The sequence below is a fragment of the Corvus brachyrhynchos genome, unplaced genomic scaffold (assembly GCF_000691975.1).
Source record: "Corvus brachyrhynchos isolate BGI_N302 unplaced genomic scaffold, ASM69197v1 scaffold239, whole genome shotgun sequence".
In the NCBI taxonomy this organism is placed as follows: Eukaryota; Metazoa; Chordata; class Aves; order Passeriformes; family Corvidae; genus Corvus; species Corvus brachyrhynchos.
Window position 1 is genome coordinate 1,575,374 of NW_008246057.1, and position 23,840 is coordinate 1,599,213.

At 36.4% G+C, this 23,840-nt stretch overlaps 1 protein-coding gene across 2 annotated transcripts in view; it reads right to left on the reverse strand.

The window, feature by feature from the left end:
* Positions 1 to 23,840, reverse strand: part of CCDC146 (coiled-coil domain containing 146) — a 68,911-nt gene that overhangs the window by 16,469 nt on the left and 28,602 nt on the right. Inside the window, exons 3-10 of one of the 2 annotated variants that reach the window (XM_008642554.2) lie at positions 20,197 to 20,279; positions 15,262 to 15,465; positions 7,352 to 7,409; positions 6,630 to 6,803; positions 5,966 to 6,039; positions 4,695 to 4,922; positions 3,588 to 3,774; positions 226 to 321 (exon numbers count right to left, since the gene is read on the reverse strand). In XM_008642554.2, the coding sequence (XP_008640776.1) occupies positions 226 to 321; positions 3,588 to 3,774; positions 4,695 to 4,922; positions 5,966 to 6,039; positions 6,630 to 6,803; positions 7,352 to 7,409; positions 15,262 to 15,465; positions 20,197 to 20,279 (1,104 nt within the window). The remainder of the gene's footprint in view (positions 1 to 225; positions 322 to 3,587; positions 3,775 to 4,694; positions 4,923 to 5,965; positions 6,040 to 6,629; positions 6,804 to 7,351; positions 7,410 to 15,261; positions 15,466 to 20,196; positions 20,280 to 23,840) is intronic. The other variant, XM_017745941.1, reaches the window with a different exon arrangement.

Here is a 23,840-nt window from a genome sequence, read left to right on the forward strand (position 1 = left end):
TAAAACTAGAAAGTAGATTTGCTTTCTACCTTCTAGTATATGGCCAGTAACACCAAAAAAAATTTTTTAAAATGAAAGATGACTGTTCTTTAAAATTGAGCAAATACTAACGCATTTTCTCACCAGAAAGCTGCAGCTAGAAACACCCTTTCCTTTTTTCCTTTATTCTCATGATAGAAAACCAACTGTTAAAATGAAAAAATATGAAAAAGCAGGACTCAGCACCTGTTCAGCTAAACCTCTCTTGATCGTTTCAATTTCCTTCTGCAGTTCTTGTCGTCTTTCTAATAATACTGCATTTTTTTTTGAGTTAATTTCTGCCTACAAAAATAAACCAAGCACAGAGTGATGCAAACAAAAAATGAGGAAAATGTAAACTGCAGATACTCTATTAGAAGTAGCTACTCAAATTAAGAAATTAATTTCCTTTCCTATTGTAATAGCTAGCACAAGAATGCTTCATTGAGTAGAGTTCCTCTGCCACTTATTGGAGTTTCTAAAATTTTTCTTTCAAGAACTAGGAACACTAAACTTCACAAATTTAGAAGGGTTATGGTTTTCAGCAACTAAACTGTCATTAAAAAACCAATAATCACAAAGAGAGTATATGAAACTGTCACCTTCTAAATTCACAGAGGATTTTCAGAGTGAAATTTTGATCTTACTAAAGGAAAAAAAATAGTTCGCATCTATGTAGAATGGATATCACATTTTTTTCTTTTTGCCACTACAGTAGGATTTTCATTAGGCTCTAGAAAGCCAAATCTAACAACACAAACATTTATGTATTATTTTTCATTATGGGAAAATTCATTTATTCAATCAGATTTTAACATTAATTATGTGAAGAAATACATATTAAAACATATCTGATCAATCTCACTACAACTACTTACATGATATAATTTCTAAGACAAAAAGTTGTTTTGGTCTCACTGTGACTAACTTCACTTAAAAATTCTTTATGGCTATAAGCAAATAAGAAATAAATGCATTAGGCTAATTATGCAGGCGTATGTTGCCTCTCTGTAATTGATGGGGACAAACATTTTAGCAGGATCTGCTGTGATAGGACAAGGGGAATTAATTTTTTACAAAAAGAGGGACGATTAGATATAAGGAAGAATTTTCTTCAACAAGGGTAGTGAAACACTGGCACAAGTTGCCCAGAGAGGTGGTTGATGCCCCAATGCTGCAAACATTTAAGGCCAGGTTGGACAGAGGTGTGACTAACCTGATCTAGATTAAGGTGTCCCTGCCTATAGCAGGGGTTTGGATAAAATGACCTTTAAAAGTCCCTTCCAATCCAAATGATTCTAGTTCTAATCTGTAATTCATATGGGTGGGGAAAAATTACATTTAACAACACCTGGAAGATATTCAAAGATAATACACCCAACTCTGTGATATCTTGCTCAGATCTCAATCAGATGTTAGAGTTCAAAACACTATAAATCAATACTGAGAAATAAATGTTTTGCAGTTGTGATTTTCACTTCTGTGATAATATTGTAAAATTAAATGCTGTTCATTTGCATGAAGGGAAAGGGGAACAAGAGACACAGTAAATGTCAAAGTGTGGAGTTACTTTGGTAGCAGCTCCCAGCTCTGAGATTTGATTTGACTTAGGTTTACTAAAAGATCAGTAAAGCTTGTCCTAAGAAAGTGACTTTTGCTCTTGTGGTGGGAGCAAAAATAGCTTTTATGTGGAGCATATATTAGTTACCACTTTTCCGGTGTAAAAGCAAAAAGCTCATATAAACATCTTTAATCCATTAAGGACTTTTGTTCATGTAAGACAGGGCTCAACTTAGGCACTTTTGGCTGTCTCTGTGTTGGCCTGCCCAAGGAGAAGGCCCACATGGAGAGGAGCAGCAGTTCTCTTTCACACACAATGTCAGCATTTAGCAATAGCTGACCTTTCACAACTTACTAACAGGAAAAACACATTTGAAGGAAGTGTTCCTGTAATTTCCTTATTCTACAAGTCAGTCATTCTGCACTTAGCATATGATTCAAAAGAAGAAATTTGGGGAACCACACTGATGTACTGCTGCTTCTGCAATCACATATTTATACAAACAATTAATTCTTGTGATTTTTCCACTTTGAATCACAATGAATAAATGTAAATCTGGGGGTTTAAGTAGTTAAAGAAATTTTATCTACTTAAAATACTGTTTTTTAACTTTTGCTAGGTGTGCTCCCAAGTCTTACAAATTAAAATTGTCCCAATATAGCAAAAGCCAAGCAGAATCAAGTTTGCCACTTGACTCTGCCTTACTGCAGTGCTGCACTTGAATTCACCACGCTGCATAGGAGCAGTGATTTCACATCTGCTCTTCTAACAGAGCCCGGAAAGGAATCAGAGAAAACACTGAGCATGGGAGGATGGGCTAAAACAACTCTGTTGCTGTGGCCTGTTTGCATTAGAGCAGTATCCTGCAGCTGCTGGAGTAAAATCCTGATTAGAATGCCACTTCTGTATCCCGTGGCATTCCCTTTCCCCTACTCCTCATGATGATACTATTTGTAAGACACATACAAGGTCTTGTCCTTCCACAGGGTGAAGGAATTGGGCTGAGAAGGGTTTGGATCTCACCCCAGACTGTGGACTCTAACCACAGCTGTTGGTGAGTTACGGCATTTGATTTTAGCTTTACATGTTTTTGAACAATTGTGGTTCTTCATCCAGAAACATCTCCTCAATGGGAGCACAAGAAAAAATACCATCTCCCAGATTCTCTTAGCTCATACTGAACAGAAACTCTTTAAGCTTTAAGATCAAAGTCTGGAATATGAGTCAGCTCTTTAATCATTATTTCAGGAAATTCAATCCAAATCTCTGTTGTGTAGTTAGAGAGCTTTCCTCCCACCTCCCAGGTGAGCTTATATTACTAGGTAATACGCACATGAATTGAGAAGGAATTTCAAGGGAGACAAAAAAAATTGTTTAATAATATTAAATATTACCAAGTAATATTTGGAGTTGTTTAAATAGCAAAGCTAAGTATATATGAGTTTTGGTACATATAGTTATTTTTTAAAACTTTGAAATTATGTAAGACTCTTTTCTGCCCTGAATTGCTCAGAAGGACCAAGAAAAATTTCAAGGACAGTGTCAAGGTAGGAAACAACAAGTTCTGTGAAAAAATATTCACCTGACTAAACAAGATTAATTTTATATGACTCAGAATCTAGACTAAACACGGAGCAAGTACAGGAGAAAATATATATAAGAAAGAGAGAATGGAAGAACTAGTGGTGAGAGGAAGAAAATATAAAACATTTATAGACAAAGTAAATTTTTAAGAAAGAATTGGAAGCAGAAAAGAAAGAAGATGCTTTGAATACACAAGCAGAATGATACTTCCCTTTAAACTACTATAGTCAAAAAACTAAGTAAAACAGAAAAGAGTAAAGCATTATTGAAAGAGGAATGGGTAAAATACTAAAGCAAGAGGAAAATGAGGAAGGTGAAACAGCAGTCTTCCCCCCTTTCCCCTATTAGGACTGTCAAGAGATTTCATAGAAGTATTTCTTACAAGAACATTTACAATCTTTATGATCAATGCATTCATACAGACCTCTGATTTGAGTCTTTTATGCTTTGCCTTATCTCGTTCCAAGGAATCACAAATCCCTTTCAGTTGTAACTCCAACTTTTTTAAATGTTTCAATTCTCTATCTTTCTGTGTTTGATGGTGACTGAGAATATCTTGTTGCTTTTTGTTCTCCAAGATACATTTATTTAAATTATTTTCCAGAATTTGTCTATATAGATAGATACAGAATTTTAGAAACAGGTAACCTAATCAAGACATATATGTAAACAGGCACTACTATTTTAATGGGTTTTGCATACCTCATCACTATGGCTCAGCAGCGAGACAAACTCGTAAACTACTGACAAAAATCACACTAAAAAGTTGCATTTTTATAACTATAATCAATTATAAGACCCTAATTATGTCGGTGAGGTCTCACAGTCTGTCCTAAATGTGTTAAAAATTCCAGGGAAACTAATACATATGGAAGAAGAAAACATATTTTTTAGTCTGATGGAACATTTCCAAATAAGATGCCATGGGCCTTTAATACAAAGCTTGAAAGGCAAAAGCATTGTTGCTGAGCATATGGCCAGAATTACAACTATACATCCCCCTCTGCAAAGGAGGAATTATTTGATGCTTGCCTTCAAACTAACAGTTTATATTACTTTACCAAGTAAATATAAAATCATAATTGAAGGGACTGTTAAAGAGATGATTAACCAATCTCCACTGAAATTCAGGAGTACGTGAGCACAGATATCTATGATCCTCATTTGAAAATGAAAATACTGACATATTTTTTCTTCTTCAATTTGCTTTCAGTGGGTTATGCAGGAAAGAAACTATGTGCACTAAAGAGAGAAACCCTCTAAAATATTTCACTTTAAGAGCAAAATCTCACAGCATTTAATCAAATGCTTATGCTTTTTCATGTTCTTCTTCAAGCCAGATTCTAGATTCCAGATTCCAAATTTTTATGTAAACATTTCTGAAGTCAGTACCAAGCCTGATCATTTCTGATTTTCACTGGTTGCAGCATAAAGCTTGAAAATAGAAGCAATAAAACAGAAAAAAGAAATGGACTTTTGAGAACAGAGAAACATTCACTCTTTCTATGTGGCTCATGTCTCTTACTCTAACCTCTCTGATAGGACAGCTAATTCCTTCTCTGTGCTCATTTCTAGTAATTTTGTCAAAGTCATGCATTCTCGTTCATTGTTTGCTATCAAAGTTTGTCTCTCATCCAATTCCTTCATTACATCTTCTCTTTCTTGCAAAATCTCTTCAATCCTTCTTTCAGTGGCTTTCAGGGTTCTATTCAATTCTTCTATTTGGTCATTTAGGGCTTCATTCTTCTTCTCTGCATCGCTATGGATATATTTTAACAAAGCAGTAAGGGTTAACTTTTCCACATGCATATTTAAAAGACAAAATGTAAGTTGCCAGTTTCTGTGGACACACAAAATAATTTCACAACAATATATGTTTAAAAGCAGACAGTGAAAACCTTCAAATTCCAGTATAGTCCAAAAATAAAATTGCAGCTAGCCATAGGGTTAACTGACAGCTTAGCACCATGAAAGTATTAAAAAGAGTTCTAGTAAGCTGATTTCTGTCAACATTACTAGGTACATGGGTGTGACACCTCTAAATATTCTTCCTGAGACTGGGAAATCTGGTTAGTCTATTCTGCAATATGACACAAATATAAAGACTCATTTAAATATTTCATTAATAGCCACCTGCACAATGTAGGTTTTAGAAATTGCTTCTCTGTAACACAATAGGGCAAACTTAGATTTATGATGGCAGAGTTGCATTAAGCAGAGTAGTGAGGAAAATGTAGAAGAAAACCATCACACAAGTTTTAAACCTGAGAAATTTAACGCAGTTGAACAGTTTCTGTATTACAAATAGGGATTGGAAGCAGGAGATACAAAAACTTCAGTGTAACCCTGTGCACAAATGGTACAAACCCCATCATTCATCTGGATGGCAACTGGATTGCTGGGATCTGTGAGTGATGCGGCTGAAACTGCACAGCGCTAATTTGATTTTACACTTACAGAAAACAGCACATGCCATGCTTCAGAGGAGAAGAACCCCAGCTTCACAGGAGAGAGAAAGAAAAGGCTGTCTGCTGGCTTACATTTCCCCTGATCAAGTGTTAGAGACTGCAATTCATGTCAGGACCTTACAGCAAAGCACCTGTGACACAACAGCAGGTACAGAAGGACCAAGGGAGAAGGGGTTTGTAGCTCAGGCCACACTGGCAGCTGTGGAAGTGTTAGTTTAAATGTTGATCCTAACTTTAATCAACAACTATCCTCAATCTTTTTTATAACCAAGGGATGAGAAGAAGTCATACATATACATATTAATGTATATAGAATTATTTATTAAAAACATACATTTTTTTCTGATTCAACTTCTCAGTTTCTTTTGCAAGTTGCTTTGGAACACCAAGGATTCTAACTAGCTCAGCCTAGTGATAAAACAGAAAGGTTTGATTAATAGCCTCAAAATCTGATGAGTTATCATAGCAGTAATATTCACTTAGAACTGCTGTGAAAATCGGTAGGAAATATGTTTTTGAATTACTTGAGTTTGTCCCAGAGAAGTGTAGCTGCTACTTTTGAAAGTAAACATCGATATTTACAGTTTTAGTGTGTCTTCAAGATAGAAATTATGCTTGAATATTATTAATACATCTTACAATGCTATTTATATAATGGAAAGAAGTAGACCCAAGTATGTTTTTAATTCCCAGCATAAATCTGTACAAACTGTAATCTGAGCAGCCTACAATAACACAACATAGCTAAGATGTCTTTATAGAAACCACTTTTTAATCAAAACCATGACTATTATTACTTCCTAAAGGAGTAATAAGGATATGGCACAGCAGCATGTTTCATGCCTATTGAAAAATGGTCTGATATTTAATGTAATGACATAATGAATTTGGAATGACAAACAACATCAAGAAGATTCACTGCTCTTTTGGACAAAACATGTACCCCTATACACACACATGCACTCACAGATATATAGGCACAATTAATTTTGTGTTACTTTTAAATAAGTCTGCGTCTCCTGAAGCTTTTCCATTTCTTCCTCATCTGTTAATATCAGCTTTTCCTTGGATGAAACAGCTTCTTTTATCGAATCAATTTCTGCTTTCCTCTGGATTACTTCTTTGCTGAGCTCATCACAATTTTCTTTCAACTGTTTAATTCTATCGTCTTTCTTTAAAAATCAAGTAAAAGTCCAGATTAATTGTATTTTCCCTTTTACATTTTGCAGGCTTCTGACAACACAGACTCACTAACATTGAGTGATGATAACATTTTTAGTGACAAGATATGAAATGTAATTTTTTTACCAGATGTGTGTTTCTTCTATCAATACTATCAGAATGTTAATTTCAACAAAGCCACATATATTCCTCAGGATTTATGACTGCAAAGGTATTTTTCATGTTCACATTTTAGAACCAAAAACCTGCAGCTATCTTTACATGGAGTATCCATTTGCTGAATATAGTAAATATTTTCTTGAGTAAACAAAAAAATCCAGATCTTTTCTGAATCAGTTATTTATTGCTTGCCCTAGAGTTATCAAAACAGAATGATATAATATAGCCTATAAAATCTGCTTCTTTTAAAATCTGTTTTTCTATGTATCCTATTTTAAATAAACTCTAAAAATACATCCTGTGAAAACATTTTCAGTGATGTTTTTATATGTTAGATGACATAACATAAAACATTGCTTTTCTCATGTTTTGTACTTACCTTTTCTTTTAACATTCTTTCATATTCATTTTCCAGAAGCTTTTTTTCTTCTCGCAAACTACAGTAAAAATCAAAGCAGAACTAAATGTATTAGTAATATAATAACCATTACTGTAATATAGTAAATGGTAAGAAAGTATGAAAGCCTATCCTGTGTTAGACTAAAACACACAGTGAATTATCATGAAAGGTGCTCAGATTTAAAGGAAGTTTGCTGACTGGTAGCTGAAGGGGTCCTGAAGGACTGAGTGCATGTATGGAGGTGCACACATCTTTTTCTACAGTGCACACATCTAAACATTTAAACCTGATTTTTCTTAGTCTGACCACCTGCAGGGGTGCATTCATTCCTCACTCAACCTTGCCTTTTACTAGTGGCACCCTATACCCACAGTTCCTCCCAACCTCAAAACACAATGTTGACATAGAAATGTGGCAAAAGGAAAGAGGAGTTGGGTAATAAATAGCCACAAAAACATCACATATCAAAGAAAGTGCAGTTGCTATGAGAAACCTTCTTCCTATGAATGTTTTCACATACACATTTACTCTTCAGACAACCATTAGTGAAGCTCCTCACATCTGGACTGGATCCTGTGAAAAAAAATTCCTGAAAAGTGGCAGCGGTTATAGGCTAAGTCAAAGGAGTATGGTAGAAAACTAAATTGAATAGCCACAGTGATCTTAACCTATATCCAAAACTAAATTGCAATTTAATTTCAGGCAACAATAGGGACAGATGCTAAAGAAGTGAAGAAGGAGGAAAGGAAAAAATAGGAAAGCTCTTAGATCTTGTGGATGTTTAGTTACACTGCCCTGAGAAGGATGAAGGAATGATTAAAAAAAGGGAGTTATACCAACAAGCTTGTTGGATTTACAGTAGGGAGCTTCTTGGTAGCAGGTAGGTAAATACTGCCAAATGCAAAAGATTATCCCTACTGAAGGTACATCTGTACATCCCCAGTGCATGCACAGGACAGGTCTACACCTATAGTAGGTAAATGGGCTACAGCAGTCTGTATGCCATCACAACCAAACTGAACTGAACTGAGTCACTCTGCTATTCACTGGGAACAAGGAGGCAGGTTCCTGCAATGTAATTGGTACCTACAATGACATTTCAGAGTCTCAGTCTATAAAAAAGTAAAGATTGCTGCTAAGAAATAGGTGGAACAGACAAATCCTCTGTCCCAGGTATAGCAAAGAACTAACTTCAGTGCTTAAATTTGTTTTTATAACTCCAGTGGGAGTATGTGCTGGTCAAGTTTTGTTGAGATCCAAGGCAGTCTGGTAGAATAAATAACTCTTTAAATTAGGGAAACATTAAGAGAAGGGGACAAACTTCCATAAAACAGTTGTGTCACTTGGAGCTGTAAACAGTGGCAAGGGACTCCTGGGCAGCCCCACCCACCCAAAGCAGCTAATACAGTTACCTCATAATGTGGCTGATACAGAAAAGAGGCAGCTGATTGTTATTTCTTTTTTTTCTTCTGAAACCTTCCAGCAGCAGTGTAAGATTTTGCACGGTGATGGTGGTTCAGGTTTCAGAAAGTGTGTGGTCATGGGAAGAGAGATCAGTCTCCCAGCAGCTGACCTCATGGAGGACCATCCCTAGGACCTTATGCTCAACCCTTTAGCAGTGCTGATTTAAGGTTCTCTCCCCTACTCCATCACCCCCACCCTCTCAATAAACTCCTTCTTACATTTGAATCCTCCAACAAAAGGAGTGAAGCTTATACCTGGAAGTCTTAGGCAACATATTTCCAGTTAAGGAAAGGAAATAATTTTTAAAAAAGAGAACTGGGTTGGTGGCATTGCAATATAAACAAAACAAAACAAATCAAAACAAAATCTATCCCATGAATAAGAAGCTCTGGCTCAGATGAAGAGCAAAGAGAAAATAGATGCAGAGTAGATGCTGTTGATATACAGCATGCATGATATTTGTATGGGCAGAGTACAAGTATGCCTCTACAGGGACTGGTAAAATCTAAAAACTAATTTGAATGCCAGTGTTTGAACACTCACAGAGTGAACGAGTTTGCAAAACAAAATCTTTTAAAGAAAAAAGTTGAATTTAAATCAAACGTCCACCAAAATTGATAATTTTTGATAATTTTTTTAATCAATTTTATCAATTGATAAAATTGATTTAAAAAAAATTCCAAAATCATATTCCAAACCCATTTGGCAGTACCCCAAGTTGAATTCCTTGGGACTGGCATAATCACACTAAGGATAATGGACATCTACTTTGCACAAATACCTGTAACTGTTTGACTGCTACAAAATATTATTAAATCAGTCCTGTGCAAAATGATTAAAGAGGTACTACATGGCTTGTGGTTAGTCCATGCTGTGCCCTCTTTCATCTCACGCTGGATGATCAAAAGAGCAATACCAAAGATGAGGAAGGAGAGCAAAGTTGACACTGTTTTCATTTTGTCACATTCCTCACTCATGAGGACAGATTCCTGTGGAGCCATTCCAGTTTCACAACAAAGACTTCTCCATCCAGCAAAAGCAAAATGATTTGAACACCTCATTTTCCGTGACATAAACAAAGGCAACAGTGAACTGCAAGGACCAAGCTAGCTAAATAGCCAGCTGACCAACTGCTTCCACACAAAAACAGTGGAAGTGTGAAAAGAAAAAATGGGTAAAAAGAAAGAAGTTAAATCTCTCTCTTTTGAGCAATGAGTTTGATCCAGTTGCGCATACCCAGAAGTCAGACAGGCAGCCCTAAGCTAACACCCTGGGCTTCCTTACTGTCAGGGATAAAAACTGGGACCCCAAAGGGCAGGTCATCTGACATCCCAGGTGACTGTTTTAGGATGATATAAATTACCAGTCAAAGATAACCTACATCTCTCTGTGGACTCTAAAGGGGAGGCAGGATTATTAACACACATTTTGAAATCAAATTAGATTCTTCAAAGAGTTTAAGTTTAGTCTCTGATTTAATAGATGAACACAGAAGCATAATGTAAGATAAGCAGAGAAATTTTGGTCTTTCAATTTAGCATTTGAATCTTTTAATCTGTGTTATATGGATAACGACCCCATGACTGTTTTACTTAGACATGAATCACAACAACAAACGAAACAGCTGCAACTGGCATTAGGCATTTAAATTTCCCATTATTTTATAGCTCTTCCCTGATGGATGTATTTTTCAACATCGTGGATTTTATTATTATCATTATTATACCTCTAAGAACACACACAATGGAAAGAAGATGAACCTCTTAAGTTTAAGCATTAATGTGTGCAGATGTTTCTAACATTGCACTTCTTGTTTTCATGAAGCCTAATAACAGCATTGTACATGAAAAGTTGTCATAGATGCAGATGTAATGAGTTAAAAAAAGGAAGTTGGAAAATAGGGCCATTAATAAAAAATACATTCCAGATTTTTCCCTGAGAGACATTTACAGCTGCAAGCTGACACAGAAATAAAAAAATTAAGACAGAGAGATTAAGAAATGCAGTGGCAGCGGTCAACAGAGGTCCACTTCACTTCCTCAGCTCACGAAATAACCACAACGCTATTATCATTCAAAGTCCCATCAGGCAAGAAAGTGAACTCCTTCAGCTACTCTGTCTCACAGCTGGGATTGCTTGGAAAACCATAGAAGGTGTTTGGCACCTCACAACTAAAAACTAGTGACCACAGGTAGAAGTTATCACAGCTGACAAGCTGCCAGCATGAGCTTCCTGTAAGGCTCTGAGCTGTAATTAGTTTGTAGGTACCAGAGAATGCAGTCACAAGACCAGCTGATAACAATTTCAGCTGTGACTATATTTATTTTACTTATGGCGTGTAATTCTTTATGAGAGAAGCTATGGACAAAAGCTTAAATTTTCACTTTTTAATTTTTGAGTGACTAATACAGAAATAATTACAAGTATTGAAATAGTTTTCCTTATTTGCAATGCTCCTACAAGGACAAAGTCAGTTTTGCAGTCCTGACTTCCATGCAGTTGCACAGAGTACTTCAGTGATGAGCCATTTTGTTACCTGCACAAATCATCGTGAGAGCTGGAGATTGGACCTAGGCTTTCAAACAAAATTGTTTTCAAGCATCAGGGACCTTTAATCTCACAAACTCTTGTTATAGATAAATTTAGTACAAATTAATTGCTTTATTTTAAATTAATTGTTTAGATGATAGATTTAGATTTAATATTTATTATTTCTCAACAATAAACTACTGTTGATATCATTGTGTAATAAAGAAAAGCAGCTCTTCTTTCTATTGTCTCCTAAACCAGAACTCCAAGCCTCATATGAACATTAAAATGAAATGTCTTCTCAAGCCAGAACAAATCCTTGCTGATCACTGATTCTTTCCTTCTTGTTCTGCTAATTTGCTTTTTTGCTCTATATTCTTACTTACTGGGGCTTCTTATCAATTATATGAAAACATTTCATGGCTCTGAATGCAATTTTAGCAGAACTGAGTGGAGATGACTGTTTTTCCTTTTACTTTATTACCCTTGCCAAGTAGTTATTGACAGGAAGAATACTCCCAGAGTCAACTCTGACTTTGGGATAGTGGCCCAAGCTTGATAAGCTCAGTAAAATCCTTCCAACCCTTGTTCTCCCTGTGTGCTGAGCTCTCAGGCAGACACACCAGCAGTGAGCCCAGTACATCCATATGGCAGAACAGGGCACAAACTGGATGAGGAGGCACATATCTACAGTGGGAACACACCCCATCCATGCAGTCACCCTCAGGGTGACTTCCCTGACAGCTGAAGTGTGTCAGAGAGGTTTCTGAATACCTCATGTACCTATTCAAACTACGAAAAAAGTCACAACATTCCTGAAACCCTGATGATACTACAATGCTGAAAGCAATTTAAATTTATTCTGGGAATGTTGACTATTCACTGGAACAATAAAGAATTAAAACAGAAGGTGAAATATCGCCTTCAGCTGTTAAAAAAGGTCTGGTAAAAATTGTTTACAGAGGCAAGCAAATAAGAAATGAAATAGGGATAGAAGAGTATGGAATAGTAAGGGACCTTGACACGTTTGCTAAAGTTACGGCATATCTGTATGACTCCACAAGAGAGAAATGTCATTGTTGTCAGATTTGAATCTGAGTGCAAAAAAGGTGCTAAGTACTCTTAGCTATCAGAGAAAGTGAATTAAAGCAGGAAACAAAGGTATCAGAGATAAGAGGGATGCTTCAGAGAAAGAAAGGTTTACAGAAACAGGGGAACAGAGATCTGCAGAACCAGGGAAAGAAGATTAGATTTCTCACTTACAGCTGAGCAGTAGGTCTGAGTAGACATTCTAAAAAAAGGATAAAGCCGTAGATAAGAGACACAGATAATCCCTTCAAAACCTTTTCCCCTCCGTGTTCCCTGCCTGCTATACATGCAAAGGTAAATAAACAACATGTTTGTTTTCAGACTGAACAGCCATTAGTCATAATTCCCAAGGCAAAATTCACTTGTAAGTGCCAAGTACAGCTGGGACTGTATTAACACAGTTGGACAACAAGGAAAACTCTGTTCCAGAGAGATCAAGGGCCAAGAGAGGTTGGACCATGACTTTTTATCCTGAGAAATGAAGGAAACCAAGCAGCGACCTAACAGCAAACTGCTAATATCCTTCCATGCAGCTTCCCTCCCCTCTGTCTGTGACATTGTCCATGCACACAGATACTTCAGAAAATGTTGCTTTATTCTTTGGATAAAACCACAAGCATATAGATCTTCATTTTATATCAGTGTGACTATTAGATCACCTGCTACTCACCTATTCTGGACATTAATTTTCACTGTCTTTCACAGGCACCAAACTCATCCCTTCATTACAAACATGTATTCATACCCATTATCTGGTTTTCTTCACAGTCCATTTCTCATTTCTCCACTACATTCACTCAACCATTCCTCAGACATATTGTGCTAATCCTGTTCATGCTACACTAGCCCAACTCAAAATCAGTATAGTTTCTTGAATATTTCTGGAATTTCTCTCCCAGTAAGCAAATCCTCACATAACCAAGGTACATCCTTCTCACTTCACACCCGCAACATGCATAAGACCCAATACTACCATCAGGCATGAAACAGATTCCAAACAAGGAACAATTAAATAATCTGTAGCTCCCAAGTTTGAAAAATCAACAGATTAAAGGGGAAGGGGTTGTACAAAAGAGATCTATCAAACAATTCTGCAACAGTGAAAATGAGGACAGGATCAGATGTTCATTGTCTCATCCAATACAAGAACTACAGGGCACTAAATGAAACTGTAGGAGTCGGGTTAAGAAAAGCAAGGAGGTGGCAGTTCTTACATAGTTAATCTGTGGAACTCATCGCCCAGCATGTTGCAATGTCAGAAGTTTGTTCTGGAGGAGATGGGAGAAGTTCAAAGGAACAGGGGTCAACTGAGGATTCCCAAACACAGAGGACTGTATTTGGCTCATGAAATCCCCACATCACGAGTGGTTGGGGCTGCACTTTTGGTGTCCATTAGATAATGCACCTCCTGTCAGACTGTACAGCTGGGTTTGATCCCAGGCAATACATAAGACATAAGTTTCTTACTACAGTGAAGGAACATTTTTTACAGCATGACTGACCCAAAAAGTGGATTTTTAATCTTCAAGACATTCAGTTTGTATATAAAGATTAATCCAGTAAATGTTCAAGGGTAATTGAAATAATACCTACACTGCACTTTGTATAGAATAGAATTCTACTTTTGACTAGAGGTAGAAAATAGAGAATGGGAAAATATTCCCTAAACATATAATTTTTTTGAAAATTGATGCAAAACCAGTAAAAAATGCTCATAAGATATGAGGGCAAACAGTTAAAAAGCATAATACTTTTGAAGACCTCATTTCTGGACTTCTTGGAAATTGCAATAAATTCTGTATTTAATAATTATTTCAGGAAATTTCATGTTTCTTAGTTATCTCATAGCAAATAATTTTTTCCAGATGCTTTCCATGTTTCTTTCCCACTCCCAATTTGCTTCATTCTCAAGTTTCTTTTTCTCTTAGAGCAAACACTTGGCTCTAAAAAAACAGAAAAAAATCAAGAAAGAATTGCCAGAAAAATCTGTTCCATGCAATGTGTACAGTGTTCCTGATTTCCTTCCAGAATAATAATCTTAACTGCTGAGATGCTGACATTGCGTGTTTGTATCATACACACACCAATGACACTACAGCTGGATTGAAGATGGGTAAAAATAGAAAGCCCCCCACAAAATAAAAATCTGATTTCATCTGCCTAGGTACATATTTTTTTACAAATGCAATACTTCTGTTTGTAATTTTGCTATAAAATATGAAGATAATTGAAATGTATACAATACCAAGCTAATTCTGGACTGTTGTCCTTACAAAGAAATGTTAAGATTTCACTCCTCTCACAGCAAATTTATAATTTTTCTGACATTAGAAGATACAAGTATTTCTTCCCCTTTGAATACCTGAACAGAAAAACTTGAATGTACTGTGCTACTAATGTTAAAAATAGCACTGGGTCTATTTATGATATTGTTCCATAAAATCCAAGCCAACAGGTCTCTGAGACACTTTAAACACTGGTATTGAAGGTGTCCTAGACTAGAATTGTTCATGTTGATTTTGCCTCCCTAAATATTATTCATGCAATGTAGTAAACTTTAAACAGCATTTTAAAGGACACCATACCATGTTCTAAATTTAAAACTATCTACAAATCTCTCACCATGGTAAATTTATTCATCGCTGCCATGTTGCTGTTACTGGGGAAAGTTTGTGGCAATTCATTTAACAACAGCCATCAAGAAATGTGGCCGTGTAAAATGTAAAGGAGATTGAATTTTATTCCATGTTATCATCTTTCTAGATTAGCTATGATGAAATTAGCAGCATTTGACCACTTTCACCTACCATTCCACCTTCAACCGATTTTCATACACTCTTCCTTTAACAACATTGTATTCACTTCGGCAGCTAAGAAGTTGTTGCCTTATTTGGGAAGCTTCGCTGGAAGCTTCATCGGGGAACTGTTCTGCTTTTTCCAGTTCACATTGTTCCAGTTCTGCACTCAGGAGTTTGGCTTCCTGCAACAGCTGGGTCTCAGACTCCTGTAAACTACATTAAATAGACAAACTTAGAACTAGTCAATGAGAAGCACAAGTTTTGTATTTATACTTCTTTACATACCTACAATATTTAATTCAAGATTTTCAAGATGAGATAGAATTAAGATCTGAATAATCTTGTCTGACCTCCTAGGTGACCCTGCCTTGGAGAGGAGGTTGGACCTCCTAAGTTCTGCTCGAACCTGAATCATCCTATGGTGACATGAGAGCAGTGGAATCTGGTCTCAGGGATTTTTTTCTGCATACCTAGAGCTGGAGTGAGATTCATCTCATCTAATTTTAACCAGATGACAGATGGTTACTTAGTTAAATTTATCTTTCTAGCACTTCCTAGACACAAATTAAGAGACAGGGAATCCATTTTATCCTAAGAAGTGCCAAAAGCTAGATCTGATTCAGTGTGGAGACCTATAATGGTGAAGTATTCACCAGGACAAAGCCCAGTCTGGTCTATATGACAACTTTCTTAATAAACACTGAGACATCTACCCAGTGATGAATTACATCTTACTACTGCTGTAGTGCTACCAAGGTCTGAAATAACTCATGTAATGATACACAAGCCAAAAATACATTTGTGGGCATCTGTGGAAGCCTGTAGATCAATGATCAGTGATCTGATCTGACTTGTATTACCAAAGTGTAGCTCCACAGAAACAACAAACTAGCTCCAGTCAGTGTCAGGAGACTGGTATTCATAATATACTTATGAACTTGTGTGGTGACAGCTGAAAAATATCCTAAAGGCTGTTAGCAAAATACATAGATTATTATGGAAAACTCTTAAAGGGAACTACAGTATGAAAATTCATATACAATGCACCACACATAAGCCTATGCTTTGTGCTATAGAAATCATTGTGCATGCCTCCTCAGTATTACTACATTATGATTTTTATATAATGGCATGCTAAAATTAGTCACAATTATGTAGAAGAAGAAAGAACTCTATCACTTACCTTTTACTAATCAAAAATATAGTGCGATTTAATTTCTTTTTAAAAACAAAGGAACTTAGAATTTCCCATATTGAGAAACTCTAGACATAAATTTTGGCTCAAATTTGACATTTATGGCTTAGACAGAAAAACAAAATTACATATCATATAAAGAATAGAGTTGAGATGGTAAAATGGTGATAAAAATACAAAATATAAAACTGACTATACTGCAAAAACATAGTCGAAATAATGTAGCCGAAAAGGTTTTGATTCATGCAACATTTCTCCCCAGATAACCACTTCCTTTTTCTAAACTAGAAAATAAGAAAACCACAGACTTCAACAGAAAACAGTGTGCCTTTAAAATGAACAAATAATTTCATGTGTGATGTATTTACACACATACACTAAGGGAAAAATAAACTGAGTTATTAACACTGCATTCTGTATGATATTTAAATCTTCTTTAAATCTAACAGAATTTATGCAGTTGTAGGAGAAAATACAATTGGTTGTAGTAATACACAATTTCAAACAGTTCTTTCTTAACACATACATTTTACATGTAGTTACATAAACACATAAGCGAATTAATAAAAAGAAAATTCTTAGTATTGATTTTCTTCAAGATAATTTAAAAAAAAAGAAAAACAGAAACAAGAATTGAGTGTTGAATCTAGATTTTTCTCTCTACAGATGCCAATGGTATTTTTTCATGTGTTGATTTAAATTTAATTGATAACAATGAAGAAATAACTGCACATCTACACAATGTACACATATAGAATGACATGACTACAAAAGTAGGTTTGTGCAGTCTGATGTGGCAGCTTTTGAATTTGTGAAATAATTATTAATTTAGCAGAGGCTTAAGAAAATAAGATTCCCAATCTGCCAATGATTCTTCATTATTACCTGAGTATATTCTAGTTTGGGTTATCAGAAATTCATACTAGGTTTCTAAATTGAGATAATATAAATAAAATCTACAACAAGGCCACATAATTGAGTGACTAAAAGGGTCTGCAGGGGCCAAATACAAGCTCAGATACTTCAACTTTAGATGCAGCCTTACTGCAAAGCGGATGGTTGAGACAGCACCACAGTGGGATGACAGCCTGTTCTCAACAAACGTAAATTCAAAAGCACTTAAGACTTTGAAGAAAAGTATCAAAGATGTTATCTGCCAAGTGACATCTTTCAGCATTTCAGAATGCCAGATTATGCCAAACTGAAAGCAAGAAATAAAGGACTATTTGCCACTAAACAGAGGACTGCACTATACACTTACAGCTCTGTGTACACTGGCAACAGCCTTGGAAACTACCTGCACAGAGACTAATTGCATTCACATATTAGACAAATTTGTATTGTGTATCAGAAAGATCAGTTGCAATAGTTTGGCACAGATGTCACAGGGAACTGTGCTGCTTAAGATGTATAAGGCTTTCTCCTTGAGATTTTTATATGCTAACAAAGGAAAGAAGAAAACACACACAGCTTGAAGACCTCCTCCTGTGTCATTTGTCTTAACATGGAATTGCAACAACACTAGGACAGAGGGGCATTAATTAGGAAAGGAATTGAATTAGGAAGGGTGAAAAAAATAAGTTCTTGATGCACAGAACTGTACTGCACATGTTAGGGTGAAGAACTAACAGTTAAAACCAGTATTGATTCTGTGAAGGGTTCTTTGCAGAAGGAGAACATACACACATATTGCACTTCCCACCAGGACAGTGCTTACAGCTGATGGGGAAAACCAGCCCCTTGCGGATGTCTGTATAAGGAGGAAGTGTTTGGTCCCTATTTCTTTCTATTGACTGTTAAGGGACCCTTGGTACCTCGTTCAGATGAGCATGTCCACTGATGTTAACATATGGACAAGTGAATCTCACTTTTGATGTCTGAACCCCACTTTTGATGTCCTTAAAATATACTAGAAATCATGATAGATTTTGGGTAATTGATTTCACTTGCTTTCTTTTAGCAGTAGGAGAAATATATCCATGGGAATTAGTGCGTGTTCACACATTGGTGTTTTGCTTTGACACATGACTACATCTAATAAAGAATGTGACACAATTCTCTCTGATCCACTCTCTTACAGAAGGCCATTTCATACTCCTGTGAGAATGATGGAAAGAATGAGAGATGTAATCTACCACCTAACATTTTCATGCTTTTGGTGCATGCTGTTAAGGGTAGTTTTAAGTGTGACAGAAAAGACAGCTGAGTCCTGCTTACACTGAGGCCATATTCCACTTGCTATACACACAAAGAGATTGCCTTTACAAAAATGAATGTCCCATATAAAAGAATATTGTATAAATACATAAAACATGTAGCAATATGTTTGCATTTTTCCAATGAAAGACAGTTTTCAAACTAACACTGGCTAAAAATCCACTAATTAGCAGCTACTGGATTTCTGCTTCAGCTCAGTGAACACCGGTATGGTAGAAACCTTAGCAATCAATTAATCCAAACCTCACATAATATGTTTGATCTGAGCAGTTAGAAAAGTATTTTTGTATTTTCTAGGAACCCGAACTGATTTAGTAATGCTGTTTTTAATTTGTCTTCTCAGAAAGATTTGCTATCTCAGTAATCTAAAATAAAGTCAGATGACATTTCCCAGAGTCAGAGCCATATTCCAATTCCCCATTTTATTAAGACAAAATTAGAAAACTCAGATATCCTCAAGAAATATTATTATTTCAGTATTTTGGGAACCCTTTTTAAATTACTTTACATTACTTAGAACTTGTTGCTATTCAGATTGCCAGGATGCACAGCAAATCCCAAATAAGCAGGTATAACCTGAATTAGGTTTAGAATACTTAAATTAGGCTTTAGCTTCAATGACAGAATTGCCATAAAGGTTTTGATGTGGAGTGTCAGTGAAAGTGGGATAAAATATTGTTAATACAGTGGAAATTATGGTATGTATCACAAAAATGTGACAGGATTATCATGATGCTGATTTTAATGATTACAGGTATGCTGTAATATAAAAATTATTATTCATAAATACTACAGTAGTATTGCCATATTTTCAGTAGGACTGCTCTGTTCTGGGACACCCTGGGACACCTGCTACAGTGTAGTATTGTGTCCCACTTTGTCCCTCTCTATTTCTCTCCTTCCACCCACATATGCCCTGCCCAAGCCTGGCATCAGGCCATGAGCATGATCTCTTTTCTCTTTCCAGGATGTACTGGTGCAGGGCAGGCTCACAACTGCTACACCTAATTTCCAAATTTCACTTAGACTTCGAAGCTTAAGCTTCTAATCAAAATCTATTATCTGTCTAATGTGACTGTCAATATTCTCAGAGGGTAAATTCACACCTATTTAGGAATGACAGTTTAATTTTCCTTCTTAGAAATGAACCTTTAGCTTCTTCGGTTGCTCTCTATGATGTCAGCTCAGCAAGTCAGTCTTTTCATATATTAAAATTCTGGCTACATGATCTTCAAATACATATTTATTTTAAACTTGCAAATTGTCTGTTGCAGTCTGTATGTCCATTCCCAATATTATTATGTTTTTATTAGAAACAAAGATGTTGTTAAAACAAGTATTTAAGTATCCCAAATTACCTTGAAATTTCCTATTAAATAACACTGGTTTTCAGCCTTGTGTTCTGGATTCCTGTTTATGAACTCCAACTGTAAGAAAGCCTTAAATGATAATTTAAGGCTTCAGCATGAGCAGAAAATTACTTTAAAAACATAATGCTTTGGCTACTGAATGTTTAAAAAGGAATATTATACCTTATCACAGCCTTATGCAGCCGGGTGTACTGTTCCTTCAGCTTGGCTACTCTGGTGTCTGTAATTTTTCCAGCAGAAAATAGCTATGGAAGGCAAACAGACAGTTATGAAATCTCCTAAGCACTAACACTTTCATTCTGTTGCAACTTTTATAACTGTAATTGGCAGGCTTTCAGTTTATACAGACTTTGGTAACATAAAAAATTAAATACACAACCAAATCAAATGCACAGAAAAAACCCGCTTATTTACATAAAAATTCAAAGCATAAATACAAGAACATAAAGAATGTGACTGTCAGAACTACAGTGCCACCTGTGCTGTACCATTTCTTCTCTGACTTTTTGTCTGTATTAATATTTCATGATAATTCTGTCTTGACTTTGAACTCAGGCTCTAAGCAACCTCTTTTCCACATTGCTTAACTGGATCAGTTTTGGCCTGCTCAGGCAAAACTGAAGCTTGAAGTGTCTCCGCAGGCAGTAGGGTTGTAAAAAAAAGGAGCTGGGCTAAAGCTGGATTATTCTCAGGCAACAGAACACATTACTTTACATGCCTATGCAGGTCTTCAGCAAGCACCAAGATCAAACAGGTCTTTTAAATACCTCCAGGGAGAGTGACTCAAACACTTCCTTAAACAGTCTGTCCCAACGCTTGACCACGCTTTCAGTGAAGAAATTTTTCCTGCTATCCAATCTAAACCACCTCTGGTGCAACTTGAGGTCATTTCTTTCTGCCCTATCCCTTGGTACCTGGGAGAAGACACTGACTTCCACCTGGCTACAGCTCCTTTCAGGCAGCTGTAGAGAACAGTAAGTTCTATCCTGAGCCTCCTTTTCTCCAGGCTGAACATCCCCAGCTCCCTCAGCTGCTCCTCATCAGACTTGTGCTCCACACCCTTCCCCAGCTCCATTGCCCTTCTCTGGACATGCTCCAGCACCTCAATGTCTTTCTTGTAGTGAGAGGCTCAAAACTGAATGTGGGATTTGAAGTGTGGCTTCACCATTGCTGAGTGCAGGGGGACATCCTGCTGGCCACACTATTCCTCTGTGATATTTCTTTAGAAAACCTTTCTTCTCCTCCTTCAGTCACAAGTAAGGAAAACCAGGTTAAATCCAATTAAAAAATGTAAGGTGATCCAAGGCTGCTAGCCTTGTGCAGCAGCAAGTCAAATCTGCAACTTCTATGGGACCCTGCCAAGAAATGTGATTATGCAGATCTCCTGGAATAAGAAGTGAAATTATCACAGCACCAAGAAAATCCCAGAAGTTATAATTCAACCTTTAGAATATTCACAAGAAACCATCTAGAACTAATCCTATGGTCAAGATGCAGAATACAAGTTAATATCTCAAAGGAAGTATGTATTTTCTTTATAACTGTTTAAGTATTTTTGAAGATCTGTTTCAAAATATTTCATGGTAGCAAAGAGAATCTTTGTTCCCTGAGATGCCGAGAAAAGAACAGAAGGTCTGCCTTTCATTTACTTGCATGAGATTAAAGATAAGCAGCTCTCAAATATTTATTTTGGCATTCTCTATGAACAAAGATATTGTCCACTTAAGTTCAAAATACTATCTAGGTCTTCTGGGAGAAAGAAAATATTTCCCTTTCTCGACCCATTTATTTCTTAGCCTCATATGTAGATATAGTTGTCCTATTTGTGTGGTACCTTACTAAAGTGCTTTCTCCATACTCCTCTGATCTGTATCTGTGAGTTACAATTTTTTTTTAACTGCTTAGGTTCTCACTACAGATCTAAGCCATGTTTTACAAAGCTTCCACAGAAACAAACTCTTGTCCTGGAGGCTGTGTCTTCTTCTTTACATCCATTAACTTTTTACAGATTTGACACCTAATTTCTCAGTTCAGTTCTGCGATAAGAGCTCTATTTCAGGAAGGCTGGTCCTACACAATGTGAAGACTTGCAGCATTGAGGACTACACAAGACAGACTGCATGGATAGCACACCAGCATGTCAAAGGCAGTGAGACCTCCTGGAAACTTTCATCACCAGATAGTTCCCATTACCACAGCATTATCAGGAGAGCTGTCAGAGAGACAGCACTGGGCTACTCTGGCCCCAGGATTTGCTATTAAAGCCTGTTTTCTCCAAGATTCTTGGGAGGGCAGAAGGGAAAGATGCAACTGTTTGAGAGGAAGAAATAGTTTGTGGAAGAAGGGAGGAAACATGTGATCCTACTCTAGAAAAATTGTATTAATTGTAATGATAAATTACAGACAAGAGATGATGCCCCTGATATACAGATGTGTAATTCTTTCAAGGTGGCCTGTCCCACATTAATGACAAAGTAACCAACAGTATTTATGCACTCATAGTTCGCTTTATTGCTCAGAAGGTCTTGCATTGCTGGGTTAAGTGAAATGTAGATCTTCTCAGTGTAACTAATTACACTGCTACACTGAAAAGTAAAAGAGTGAGTGAAAAGATGGAGTAGTGAGGAAAAAAAAGGGCTTGTAAATGGCAATTGAGGATGACTTTTTTTTCAGTCCTGTGTTAACCACACTGCCCCGGAAAGAACTGAGGTAATTATAATGTACTGGTGATCTCAGATCTAGAGTCTGGAATATAGCCAGATAAATATTCTTGTTGAGTCTTCCAGTCCCATTCCATGTCAGTTGTACTTAGCTGTATATTGCTTTTCTCAGATTTTCTTTCTCATTATATAATGAACTGGGACCCCATACATGTTCAAACACACTCAACATTGATAGATCATCTGGATAAACCAGAATAATTTTTTGTTATCTAAATGCAGAATTACTGGAAAGTTGGATGAAGATTTGTCCTTTAACAGATGGTTGCCTGGCAACTTTCTGCTTTCTGTTACCCCATACTCCCATAAATGCAATTACATTGAAAATAGGGAAGTCTGTGTCTTATTATTGCATTTACTTGCATCTTTTCCTTTTAATTTAAAATTTCTGTTATGTTTATTTTACCCTATTAAGTTACACTTAAGTCACCCTATTAAGTTACCCTTGTGATTTTCTAACTTTGTTACAATTTTTTATATTGCTTTGCGATTTGAAGTCTGGCTTTTCTACCAGAAAAACAAAACAAAACCAAATCCAAACCCAAGTTCCGAAGCAAATTTGTTTCCTTCAATCAGTGAAAAGTCCCATGAAGTAAAGTGCTGGGTAATTCTGTCCTATTGCAAAAAATGTGGAGGAAAACTTAGCTGAAAAGGTGAAAGGGAAGGACATATCCTTGATATTTTTCTAGCAGGAAAAGGTAGATTTTCTGGTTCTGAGCAGGAATCCTTTAAATATAGGAGTCCATGAGAAAAAGAGAACATACTTATGCTCAAATAGCTGTACTGTACACCTGAATAACTTTTTTCTCTACCCATACAAGTAATAAGTTCATATTCACTTGCTACCAACAGTTTCCCCACCAGACCTGTCCTCAAAATCTCCTCATGAAACTTCCAAGAAAAAGTGAGAACTATCTGAGGGACCTCTTTTATATCCTTCCAGCTTGACTTCAGGCACACTAGTCCCTGGATCTAAGACCACAGTGTTTTCTCCAAGGTTGGAAGATGGATATAGATAGATATTTGTAAGAAAGAGAACATGTCAGAATATGAATGGGAATTAAAACCACAGAAGGGAGAGGACCC